At 36.2% G+C, this 13,690-nt stretch overlaps 1 protein-coding gene across 2 annotated transcripts in view; it reads left to right on the forward strand.

Annotated features, from left to right (window-relative positions):
- MAP3K7 (mitogen-activated protein kinase kinase kinase 7) overlaps window positions 1–11,202 on the forward strand; it is a 70,577-nt gene extending 59,375 nt beyond the window's left edge. For both annotated transcript variants that reach the window (XM_082634296.1, XM_082634297.1), the window contains 3 exons: window positions 4,198–4,259; window positions 4,952–5,067; window positions 7,989–11,202. In XM_082634296.1, coding sequence (XP_082490422.1) covers window positions 4,198–4,259; window positions 4,952–5,067; window positions 7,989–8,169 — 359 coding nt within the window. In that variant the 3' untranslated portion in view covers window positions 8,170–11,202. The remainder of the gene's footprint in view (window positions 1–4,197; window positions 4,260–4,951; window positions 5,068–7,988) is intronic.
- Window positions 11,203–13,690: the final 2,488 nt, after the last annotated feature.

Raw genomic sequence — 13,690 nt, forward strand, 5'->3', positions numbered from 1 at the left:
CATTATACTTATAAAGTTGAATTTAGCATGTTTATGTTCATTTAATCATGTCATTACTCTAATGCTTACAAAGGCAGGCATTATACAGTAGTTTAGATTTTCCTGTTAATAAGATCAAATATTTAGCAGTAAATTTTAAAATGCCTTTTTGAGTGCTAAGACAGAGACTACCTTCCCCATGTGTTTTTTCCCCCAGATACTAAACATGTATTTTGAAGATGGTTTGTTTGGGGACTTTTTTCAAATAGGAAGATATTCTATTCTTGATATTTCAGTCTGATTGTCCTATTACAATCCATCCTTCTCAATGATAGTAGTAAATTCTCATCTTTTGATAACTAAAATTAGAATGGTAAAATAATCATCTTCATCTCAGTCTTGTTTTAAAAATACAAGATATTATGTACCTTGGTAAGAAAAACATTTCTTACCATTAAGCTTTTGAATCATTTTTAACTGAGAGGGAGACCTCATTTCAGTTACGTAAATATTTTGTTAAACAGACTTTTAAAAGCCTGGTAAGAGTTATTAAAACTCCCCAACATGAAAAACTAACTGGTCAAAATCAAAATATTAGTATTAAAACCTGCCTGTCTGAAGGTAGTAAGGGAATAGTTTCATTATGAGTAAGCAGGAAATTATGTGCCATAACAGAATTAACTTTTCTTTAACATTAAGGGGATACCTTGATAAATACACAGCAATATACTTCTGTAAAAATTATTTATATGTTACTATGTCAGAGAAGGAAGATGATCTCTTAGATCTTGGAAAATTAAACAATTTGGGGTTTTATATAAGATCAATTATGTTATTAATTGTGGCAATTAAAAAGTCAGCTTTCTGTCTTTACAAACTAAAATTCTGCTTACAAGTATTTGTAGATCCTTGCCATGGTTTAGTCAATTTCATAATTTAATTTAAAAAATTAACTGGGTGGCTTTTCTCCGGTCATGTAAGATAGAACTATGTTTAGCCTTGGGTGTACTCACTAGTTTTAGTAAGTTTAAATTCATTGGCGGCAAAAACTCCTAAGTTTCACCCTCAGCACAGCACAGCCTAGGATTATCCAGAACATTCACCACTACTCAGCACGTGTGCAGAATTTATCATGACGTACTTCTTCTCAGAGGTGGGCAGGGAAATGCTCTGGACAGATTTAATCATTAACATTCAGGTAGTGTCAGCTCTTTTTGGTTCCTACATCCTTCGGTGAGGGCATGCTCGCCCAGACATTACAGCATTTGGCGGGTCTCCTCACTTCAGCCTGGACTAATCTAGACACGCCAGTCAACGTGTGGCAGATAGTGAATTCATGAGGGAAAAATCAAAATTCTCCTAAGTCCCTCTCACTTAACTGCTGCATTTTGTTTCTTTTCTGGGACCTAAAATACCACAAAATAGCAATAGCTAGATATCATACATAGGTCCAAGTAGCAGTATCAACTGCATTTTGACTTTGCCTTGAAATATACTGCAAATGTGTGGTTATCGTTTTTAAATATTTTGAATACAATTTTAGAAGTTGAGAATCTGGTTTAAGTTTATAATTAATGAAGTTCAGCTTTGCACTGTTTCTAAGAAAAATATTGATAATCAAGCTAACAGAATAAATTGTAGGAAAGAGACAGGTAAAACCTTTTTCTTTGAAGGCCCACTGACCCAGAAAAAAATTAGAAGTGCATACATAAGTTAAAACAACCTAATTAATTCGATTTTTTAATTTAAAAGGGCAGAGGTTTTTGTGCTTTTTCAGAGAAAAAGAGCACAATGATTTAATAATCATAACACATAAGTACTCTTGGGTTTCTACTTAGAATGTATTGGGGATAGAGAAAGACATACATACGCAAGAGCAGCTAGTGAAAGAGATGCCGAGACCCAGTAGAGGGTCCCACAGTGGGCGGGGAACGGTGCACAGGGGGATCATTCACTCACGAGTTTGTCCTGTGCTTAGTACTTTGCAAAGATAGAAATATAAGACATGCCCCATTGCTTGCATTCTGATTACAGTTACAGTACTGACACATTAAAAATAAATTCATCATGCTGTATAACAAACTACTACACCGAATGTTTTAATAGTTATAAATAAGCATAATCCTGGCATCGTCTGTGACTTTTTTGTAAAATAGTGAGATTAGTCACTGTTGTTCTTTAGTCATAAAGCAGATAGGAGAAGACAGCATTCCACATGAAGGGAGCACATAGAGAATATGAGATAGTTATAAGTACTGTGTTTAAGGGGCTAGAAAAGAGATTGCACCTAACTTAACCAAATCAGTGTGAATCTGGATATTTAGGAAAAGAGGTTAGATTTGATCAGCAATTAAAAAACAAACTTTTGTGGCATAGCCTTGCTATCTTGTAACCAGAAACTGAAAGCTAAATTTCAATTTAAGTGAGAAAGTAAAATCTCACGTCTTGGTTTCAGAGAACAGATGAAATTCAATAAAGGACCTTAAGTTTCCCACTCTCAAAGGGCTTTAAAACTGTTTGAGTAGCACAATCCTTGGACTTTTTTTTTCACCCCCAGAATACTGTGAAACACTGATATATTTAATTCTGAAATACATATTGGATATAGGGGACTGATTTAATAGGAAGGATATATCAGGTATCAAAGATTTAAGAAAGAGCGATAGGAGTGGAAATATTAAGTTGAAAAAACTCTTTCAAGACACTTAATGTTTCCAATAAGGTCAGGGGGAAGTCACTTTTAATCAGTTTAGTTTTGTGGAAAGCAGTGTTTGGTGGGAGCATTATTTGAAACTATTGCAAGGGGGTGGGGAGAGGTTTCGTCGGAGAAACAAATGTATTTCTTATTTAGCCATTTCAGAAAAACCTTTCTGTTAATATATAACTTTAGGGTAAAGGCTCTCTTAGGCAATCCTCTGTTATTCCTTCTTTAGTGCACTCCAGGATTTGATTAACATTACTTTTTTAATCTGAAATGTAAACTCGAGTATTTAAAATTGCCCTCCTTTTCCAATTCTTCGTTTAGTATCAATAACAATAATTTTAAAACAATAATAATAACCACCACCAGCACCATAGGCTAGCTAGCACTGCATGGTATTCCTTACATGCATTATCTCATTTGGTCTGATTTAGCTTCGCTTTTGGAGTTATTGGCAAGCACATTCTTAATGGCCTTTAAAAAAAAAACTGAAGCTAGAATATCCGTCAGCAGTAAATTAGGAGGTTACTGAACCGTCAAACTGTCTTGGATTCCTATTGCATTTGAGGCAGTACCTTGCTGTCGTCCTGACCTCGCCTGCCTTCATCCGCACCACTCTGTCAAGGAGTCACTTATAGAAAAAGGGCTGAACAGCTCACTTGTTTAGCTCGCTTATTCTCTATTATAAACGATGGGAAAGCAGCTGCTTCTGAAATAGGAAAGTCCATATTACGTCACAGTGATTCTTCCTGCTTCTGGAACTGTTGTACATAAATGTTAATATTGGGAAGCAACCATCCCATGCTTCTCTTCTTGCAAGTTGTTATGGCAGTTTTACCTCTTTTGAAATATAAGCAAAACCTGTCTGTTCAAATAGTTTGATAAAATTGGCTGGTTGTTTGAATTAACCCTTTTAACTGTTTTTGGCATGATATTGAGTCACAGTTTCCCTACTGTCAATGTGTGTAATATACTCCCGTCAATAACATCTCTCATTTTCTGCAATGATTCTCATTGGGAGGAGTGGGATGGGCAGCTCATGTTAGAATCTATACCAATTGAAGGTGATCCACTGGAAGAGAAAGTGCCTCTTGCTTTGCCCCTTTCCCTGTGAAGGAACACTGATGTTGCCGGAGCTGACACAGCCTTAGAGTAAACTTAGCATGATCAAGGAAGGAAAGAATGTGGGATTTGATTAGGTAGAGTCAGTTACGACTGAATTTAAAATATAAAGATCCCATATCACTGTTTTTGTTTTTAATTAAACAAGGGCTTACATGCTTTAATATACTGTATTCTATTCAACTTATAGCCAACTTAAATTGTAGGTGTGAGAGTATTCCAGTTATCTGTAATTGGATGTCCTCTGTTTACTTTTAGAATTCAAAAATTACCAGTAGCAATAACTTTTATTTTACTCTAAGAAAAACAATACCATTATCTCATGCATGCTTTCTTGTTTTTTGTTTCTAATTATTTGTAACAGAAAATAAATAAAATACATCCTTTAATTCCAGATACCAATGGATCAGATAATTCCATCCCAATGGCTTATCTTACACTGGATCACCAACTACAGGTAAAGGAGTACTTTCTCAGCGGAGTTTACTTTTTCCTTTTAGAGAAGTTTATCTTTAAAGCTGATGGTTGTGTTCCTATCTGTTATTGTATATTCATTTATTTATGCTTTTAGTTGACCTCCTTAAACTTTTAAAAATCAAGCTGAAATAACTGATTCTCAGTTAAGTCAATCAAAATTAAAATTGCCAAAATCACTGTTCCTGTTCTAACAATCATCTTAAAATACTCATATCTTTGTTCAAGACTGCCAAGAATAGCATTTTGCTCTTTATTTTTAGTGCATTAAAATGTAAAAGCCATATAAGCTCATTTCTGCTTAATACTTTGGCATGTTCATGGTGACTGAAAATACAACTAATGTACTTCATTGTCTCCTCATGCGTGTGACAACTATAAACATCTTTCAGTATAATAAAGTCTGGCAACCTGAAATGTAAAAACCAGGGGCCAAGAGTACTCTACTCGTGGTTCTCTGTAACAACAAGAAAGTGTTGAAGCAGCAAGTGTAAATTTAAGATCTGAGTTAACGCTGACAAAAGGGCACTGAGATTTTCTAGGCCTGGTTTAACACTTATTTTTAAAAGATCATTGCTTTAGTGCTATAAAAATATATCACAGTCTCTGTCTTAACTCTCAGCTAGATATTGAGTTTGATTTAATTATGTTTTAACATTCCTGATTTATTTTCAGCCTCTAGCACCATGCCCAAACTCCAAAGAATCTATGGCAGTGTTTGAACAGCATTGTAAAATGGCACAAGAATATATGAAAGTCCAAACAGAAATTGCATTGTTATTACAGAGAAAGTAAGTTATCTTTTATGAATAAGAACAAATAATTAGTATTTTGAGTTTAAAATGTGTTAAGGTGCAATATTGTTTAAAGACATGAAAACTTAATAATTTTTAGAATTAATCACTAAGCATATTTCTAATATGGAGATTTTCTCTATGTTTAAGTTTTAAGTACCCTTCGGCTAATTTTCCCTTCAAAACTCATCTCTTTTGACTATTTCTTATTATATTAGGAAAAATATAACTAAGGGAAATAAACTAGTGTTCATAACCATGTGTTTTATGTTCTCAGAATTTTAAAGTTAAAAGCTGTTTAGATTTATTGTTATAAAGATTTATTGTTGGGACTTCCCTGGTGGTGCAGTGGTTAAGAGTCCACCTGCCAATGCAGGGGACACGGGTTCGAGCCCTGGTCCGGGAGGATCCCACATGCCATGGAGCAACAAGGCCCGTGAGCCACAACTACTGAGCATGCGCGTCTGGAGCCTGTGCTCTGCAACGAGAGGCCGCGATAGTGAGAGGCCCGTGCACCGCGATGAAGAGTGGCCCCCGCTTGCCACAACTAGAGAAAGCCCTGGCACAGAAACGAAGACGCAACACAGCAAAAATAAATAAATTAATTAATAAACTCCTACCCCCACTATCTTCAAAAAAAAAAAAAAAAAAAAAAAAAGATTTATTGTTTCTTTGGACAAAGGTAAAATAATTTGGTTTACTAACGTTCAGTTGTGCTTTATCTTAGAAACATATATGTAGATATATTCTTGCCAGGTGTATGTTTAGGAGAGTAGAATTACTTATTAGAGGGCTTTATTTCATATCTATGAGTGTTTTTCTAGGGAGCTTTGTACTTACACACATTTTTCTGGGAGATACAGAGACTGCTTTACTCCCCTTTTAAAGAAATACAGTCCCATTTCCATACTTCTCTATTTGAGATTCTTTAAAAAACAGTATTTCAGTTTTCTTAAACGTGACCTTCATGAAATAACCTATGAAGCTGATTTATGGTGGTAGGTAGTTTTTTTGCAGTTTACTAATACAGTGATGTAGAGGAATTCAACTTAATATTTTAAAGGCTAAATAGGAGATTAAATATTAGAGTCTGCAAACTGTAGGACTAATTATGGAACTCTGTGGCACTTTATGATAAGAAAAAAATGATTTCTTATGTCTCAATATGTATTTCTTATACTTAACCTATAATTTTTTCATACTTTAATCATTTGAAAGAGGAGTTCTATGCTAGAGAAAAACAAATGGTGAATTGTGGGCACTGTAAAAAATATGATGGTTTAATTGATTTTTAAATACTTTAAATAAGAAATGTTACTAGTAACATTTTGTTTGAGGACCTTTCATTACTTATTCAGTTATTTCCAGCAGCCTCACTTTAGGAGCTAATACATAATATCCCCCAAATAAAAGGCACTTAAAGAAGTTTATCAGGCTGGGGGCTTCCCTGGTGGTGCAGTGGTGCAGTGGTTGAGAGTCTGCCTGCCAGTGCAGGGGACGCGGGTTCGAGCCCTGGTCTGGGAAGATCCCACATGCCGCGGAGCAGCTAAGCCCGTGCACCACAGCTACTGAGCCTGCGCGTCTGGAGCCTGTGCTCCGCAACAAGAGAAGGCCGTGACAGTGAGAGGCCCGTGCACCGCGATGAAGAGTGGCCCCCGCTCGCCGCAACTAGAGAAAGCCCTCACACAGAAACGGAAGACCCAACGCAGCCAAAAATAAATAAATAAATAAATTTAAAAAAAGAATCCGCATGCCAATGCAGGGGACACAGGTTCGAGCCCTGGTCTGGGAAGATCCCATATGCCACGGAACAACTAAGCCCGTGTGCCATAACTACTGAGCCTGCGCTCTAGAGCCCGCGAGCCACAACTACTGAGCCTGCATGCCACAACTACTGAAGCCTGCATGCCTAGAGCCCGTGCTCCACGACAAGAGAAGCCACTGCAATGAGAAGCCCACGCACAACAAAGAGCAGCCCCCACTAGCCACAACTAGAGAAAGCCCGCACGCAGCAACAAAGACCCAATGCAGCCATAAATAAATACATAAATTTATTTATTTAAAAAAAAAACAAAAAAATTTATCAACCTATAAAAGACTGGTTTTTCCCGAAAACGTTTGCAAGAGTAAGTGGTATTTTGTATTCTTCTCATTATTTTAAAATAGGAAGGAGATTTAGGTTGGATAACACCTATTTTAATTAGCTTGCAGACGTTTTGTTAGCTACTGTAGTTAAATAGGATTGTGGTTTTGTTTGCAATGTAGTTAAATAGGATTGTGGTTTCAGAATATGAATACGAATACGTGAGTATAAAAGTAGAATGTGAGGCTTCCCTGGCGCAGTGGTTGAGAGTCCGCCTGCCGTTGCAGGGGACGCGGGTTCGTGCCCTGATCCGGGAAGATCCCACATGCCGCGGAGCGGCTGGGCCTGTGAGCCATGGCCGCTGAGCCTGCACGTCCGGAGCCTGTGCTCCGCAACGGGAGAGGCCACGACAGTGAGAGGCCCGCGTACCGCAAAAAAAAAAAAAAAAAAAAAAAAAAAAAGTAGAATGTGAATGATTAAAACTTCAAGTGTTACTTTCAAGGATAGCTAGATAAAGCCCTTCCCAGCCTTTTTTTCTTCCTTCCTACACAAAAGGGATACCAAATGAAATTTTCTGCCACTTTTATTATACCATTTTATCTGTTTTCACTACTTATCTAATTACAGTTGCTTATTAAAAGGATTATGGTATTTGTATGGTTACTCCAGAAGAACGGATGATAGTTTCCATTCCAGCCCATAATTATATTTGAATAGTGTACCTAAGATGCATAATGATAGACCCAGAAAGAAGTTCTAATTAATTGAGCTTCCATCATCAGCTATTAAAGTATGAATATTTCCATCCTGTGTAATATGTGGTATTTGTTTTTAGGCAAGAACTAGTTGCAGAACTGGACCAGGATGAAAAGGACCAGCAAAATACATCTCGTCTGGTACAGGAACATAAAAAGCTTTTAGATGAAAACAAAAGCCTTTCTACTTACTATCAGCAGTGCAAAAAACAACTAGAGGTCATCAGGAGTCAGCAGCAAAAACGACAAGGCACTTCATGATTCTCTGGGACCGTTAAATTTTAAAATATGCAAAGAAAGACTTTTTTTTAAAGGAAAGAAAAACCCTTATAATGACAATTCATGAGTGTTAGCTTTTTGGCGTGTTCTGAATGCCAGCTGCCTATATTTGCTGCATTTGTTTCATCGTTTATTTTCCTTTTCTCATGGTGGACATGCAATTCAACTGTCTCCTCATATAACATGGGGGCATCTGTACTTGAATAAGCAGCAGTTCTCAACTTCAAAACAGATGCAGTAAACCGTGGCTGTATATGCATGCTCGTTGTGTGAAGGCTAGCCTAACAAAAGGGGTATCAAACTAGCTGCTATGAGCAATCATCGTCTTTTTTTCGAGGTGGAACCTCAAGAATGATTTTGTTCTTGTATCTCATCTCAAAAAACCAATAATTTTTTTTCCAAAAAATGGTATATACCAAGATAAAGACAGGGTATTATAAATCTAGAATAATTGGTGGTACATTTTAGAAATACAGAACCTTTAGGGATAGTTGAGAGTGAGGACTTTGATGCCAGCCTCCTTGGATCAGTACTGAACTTTATCCATGAAATATTTAAAGGTAAGTGGCGGCTGCTGTATTTAATAAAAGCATATTTCATTAGACTAAACTTTGTCTATGATACATTGAACAAAATGGAACCCTTTTTTTTTAAAGGTATAAAGATTTTTAATTCTGTGATTGCGTGGATGTGTGCTGAAACTGTAAAGCTTTTATGACTCTAATATTAATATCCCTCAAATGAAATTAAAAGGTAAATGAACATGATCATGAACATGATCAGCTTAAATGATCATTCCTTCCTGCAATGATTATTGGATTGTTCTACTGTATATTTGAAAAACTGAAGAGAAATCATGGAAAATGGAAATAATTGCTCCAGCCAAAAGGCTTGGGCCTAGATTTCTTTTACAATACCAAATGAGCAAAAAAACTGGCAAATCAGGACAAGTTAATGAGGAAGTTAAAGGAGTAAATCTAAATTCATCAAGTATCCTATTATCGATACTGGAATGATTGATTTTCCTTGCAAGCCCCCCCTAGATGCCTGCTGCCTTTCAACACTTTTAAAGGAGTTTCACTTATAAATAGAAAATTTATATTGTTAACAGTAACTTTGCTACCAACTTTGAAAATAAAAGTAATAATAAAACTTCATTGAAATAATAAACTATATAAGCTCTATTTTTTCAGTTGGTATTAAAATTAATTACATTTTGATACCAGTACAAGGTGTCTTTTAAGTAGGGATGTCATCGACCTCATTTTTATAGCATTAATGTTTTATGAAGAGAAAATTTAAAATGAAAGCATAATTGCTGTGATTATTAGAATTATATCGTGATTGTATTGTAGTTTTGCTCTATTTCAGATAAGCAAGTTGATATAAGAATTTATCAAAACTATTCTTAAAAATACTAAAGCAGGTAACTTTTTCTTCCATTATTTTTTCTTCCCACTGAGTTTTATAATGTATTCCTTGTGTATACAAGCAATAAAGGTAAAGGACAGTTTGTACTAAACTGTGTCATTTTTAGCTTCTTCAGAATCTATTATTTAAAAGTTTCTGGTAAATATCAACCATCACTTCATTTAAATAAAAGGAGATTTTCATTCCCAAGTAATTTAATTACCTAGCTGAAAGTGATATTAGGCTTAATGTATTAATAGTAAAATAAAATTGGCACAGAAAATAACTCTAAGGAAAAGCTTCACTCTTCCATAGTATTGCTGCTTGTCTGTACATCTGTCACTCCACCAAAAGGGACCTAGTCAGTGTTTAGAGACTTTTCTAATTATCCCAGAGCATGAGGTAGCCAAGTGTGGATACTAAGGCTGAACTTTTCCATTAGGATTTAGCATTTTAGATTTCAGATTTTATTTCTAGTCACGAATGTGTTTTTGCTATACACTACACAGTTAAAGGGAAAGTTTATTGTTGTTATTACTACATGCAATCACTTCATTAAAATATCCCAAATAAGTAAATGGAAGAAAATAGTAGTTTTAAGTCATGATACCAAATGCAAAAAAGGCTGTTGAACACTTGCTCGTTTGTTTACAGCATGTTCCTGGGGATTTTCAGTACTGTAGCCGTCCCGTACACTGAATGCAATTCAGCCTTACTTGGTTTTTAAGTACTTGCCAAGCTCATATTTTTTTAAGTCCTTATTATCCTTGATGATGGGAGAAAAGGATAGCAGGGATGATTAAAATCCACAGCCAGTTTCATCAATGTTCTCACCCATCAGCCCTTCAAACAGAGGTGTTAACAAGGAGCCAAATCCGGTCTTACATTTATTCTAACCCTCGTTTTGGGGGGTGGAAATAGCAAACAGACAAACAAGTATCTAAGAGGCCCCAATCTGAAAAATTCACAAACAATCCTTGAATAAGCCCTAATTACATTTTATTTTTACCTCCAGGGAAGGAAAACAAAGCTTTTATCTAACAGGGAAATACTCCTCAGCAGTAAAAATAGCTTTTTTGAGTCAAATAAAAATCAGTTAATAGTATTTCTTATAGCAACATAGCATATTGAAGAGGTCTGTTTAAAAGTTGTTTACAAATGTTTGACCATTTTTGGTGAAGTATTTTAGAGCATCAAATGTCTTTTTTTTTCCTGCAAGTTTCTTTTCTGTTCCTAGTTTCAGCTCCTGCCTGTAGCCAGATCACAGGCCTTCCCTGTGAAACTCTTGTTTCTTTATGTAAGTGTGTGTGGTTTTCAGTGGTCAGCTCCTTTCTTCAAATGGTAGGAAGTTCTACTTCTGTCATTCAGAACATGTTATGTAAAATGATGTGATGCAGAAATCCTTGTGCATACTGTATAATTGAAGGAAGCTTTTTAGATTTATTTTTGTTTGTAATAAAATTCAGATTGTTACTCTAAACTTGGTCATAAAAATGGTAAATGATTTATATCAGCAAATGAGCTGTGGGGTGTTCTGCTCAAGCAGCATGTTTACATTATACAAAATCGAATAAAAACTGAAAAGTCAGTAATCGTAATACTCAATGCTGTTGTAACATAATCATGATTTTTGAGAGGCTGGGTGATTGGCCACTTAATACATCATTTCCTCCAATTCTAATTTTTGGTTAAATGGATTCTCTTCACAGCTTCAATGAATCCTGATTTGTATAAAGTATAACACGGTGTACATCACTACACTTCTGCTCATTAGAAACCTGATTTCTTGTAGTCTATCTAAATTACATTAAGTATTTCGTTTCTTTATCAACCTACTAGCCCTCTAACCTACACATCTGTGCACACACACATTCTTATAAACTCTGCCTTCACTTTAGTAAATATACCTGCTTATTCACTCATTCCTCAACAAATATTTACTGGGCACCTGTGATGAGCCAAGCTGCTGTGGCTAATGCCAAGTGACATGTCCAGTTCAGTCACATGGTAGTTAGATGGTGTTCCCATTTCACAGGTGGGAAAATAGGCTTCTAAAGGTTAAGACTTGTGCCTGAGTCTGCTTTTCCATCATCATCTGATTTCAGAATTACATGCCTAGAGACTCAGCAGCCACTATCAGCCCACGGGAAGGAAAATGGAATGACAAACAAAGGAAGGGGAACGTGAGGTAACTTTAAACTTGCAGGCACAGGGACTTTGTGACCACTTTTAAACCCAACACTGAGACCCATATTTGTCTTTTAAAGCCAAGTCTGTGTTTTAAGCCACTTGGCTGTGCTGTAACTTAAAATGCTCACTAAGTCCCGAGGTGCTTCAGCTCTTTCACTCACTTATTGGATGGGTGGGGTTATCTCCAGTCTTCCACCCGACCCTGCACCCACCCACACACCTGAAGGACGCGCTGCAAATGGAAATACAGGTCGTGGGGCTGTGCGGCTTGGTCTTTAGACTCGTTTTCCACTCTATAGGAAAGTGAGACTTAGCCCAGGTTTTTTTGTTTTTGGTTTGTTTTTGGTTTGTTTTTTGCCCCTTTTGCGGGTGTGGGGGTCTCATTAAAGAATAATTGGGGTGTAATTTTTATACGGTAAACTGCATCCATCTAAAGCGTGCAATTTATTGAGTTTGACATATTGTATACACTTGTAAAACCACCCAGCAGCCAACATCCTGATCATTTCCATCACCTCCAGAAGTTCTCTCATCTCTTGCCATCTATCCCTCCCTTCACTCCAAGCCCCAGACACTGGTCTGCTCTCTAACAATATAAAATAGTTCTCATTTTCTAGAATTTTACATAAATGATACAATATGTCCTTTTTCTAAGCTTTTTTCTCCTCTCGAAGAGTTAACTCCTTTGAGAGGTGTTTTTTTTTTTTAAGAATTTTTTGATGTGGGCCATTTTTAAAGTCTTTATTGAATTTGTTATAATATTGATTCTGTTTTATGTTCTTGGTTTCTTGGCCACGAGGCATGAAGGATCTTAGCTCCCTGACCGGGGATCAAACCCGCACCCCCTGCAATGGAAGGTGAAGAAGTTTTAACCACAGGACTGCTAGGGAAGTCCCAGGAATTTTTAATTAGACCATTTTTAGTGATGCTTGAAAACCTTTCAGTATCAGTTTTTGAGGGCAAATGTAGGTTTTAGAGGGCTGTAGGTATGTCCAGTATGGCCTGCTTGATTGTGCAATGTTACCATCTTCTGAAACATTTAAGATCACTTTATTTTTATTTTCTTACAGAACCTTAATTCTTCACTCACAAAATCCCTTGCATTTGTTTGTTAAAGTAAGTATATTTGTATATGTATTGCTTCAGGTGTTAGAAATGTGAATGGACATGGCAAGTAACATTAGTAAGTACTTGGTGGTTTTCAGCAAATATGCTTCATAAATGTAATTTTTTTTAAGTTTTCTCCTTTTTTTTTTTTAGGTTGTAGCTGCTTTTTGCTTGCTAAAAAAAGGAAAGATTAGGTTGATTATACCACAAAACAATACGCAGAAAAATATTTTAAATACCAATGAAAACAATCTTCTTTAAAAAGTATTTGTCATGGTATCTCGTTCAGGTGCCTACCAGTGGTCCTACCTGGTATAGTGGTGCCCATAGAAGTAAGTAAGAGTGCATTGGCAGAGTGTGTACTGCTTACCACCGGGACCTGCACTCCTTTTCCATCAGTGGCTAATCACTGCTCTCAGTGTATCTTAGGCCCCTGCCACAAGGTCCCACTAAAACTTAAAACTGCTGTTTAAATGACCTGCCCTTGATGTCAGTTTTTTCAGTGAAACTGTTCTGATAAACAAATGGTTATTTAACGTTATCTGAGTTTCATGGTACTTTTACATTTCCAAGTAGTGAAATGCATTCTTTATTCTGTCATTTAATGGTTAGTGATATCTTATCAATGCCATATGGCAGCAGGATAATTGCTTTGAAAGCACCAGAAATTATTGAACAAATGCTGAATATTTATCTTCTGAAAAGCAAAAGTAATTCACAAAATGAAATTACCTTTCAGCCTTATTGCTTGGGTCTCTCTGTGGATACCTGCCTCTTCTTTAGTTATTGCAGGAAT

This window comes from Mesoplodon mirus (genome assembly GCF_964341445.2).
Source record: "Mesoplodon mirus genome assembly, chromosome: 10".
In the NCBI taxonomy this organism is placed as follows: domain Eukaryota; kingdom Metazoa; phylum Chordata; class Mammalia; order Artiodactyla; family Ziphiidae; genus Mesoplodon; species Mesoplodon mirus.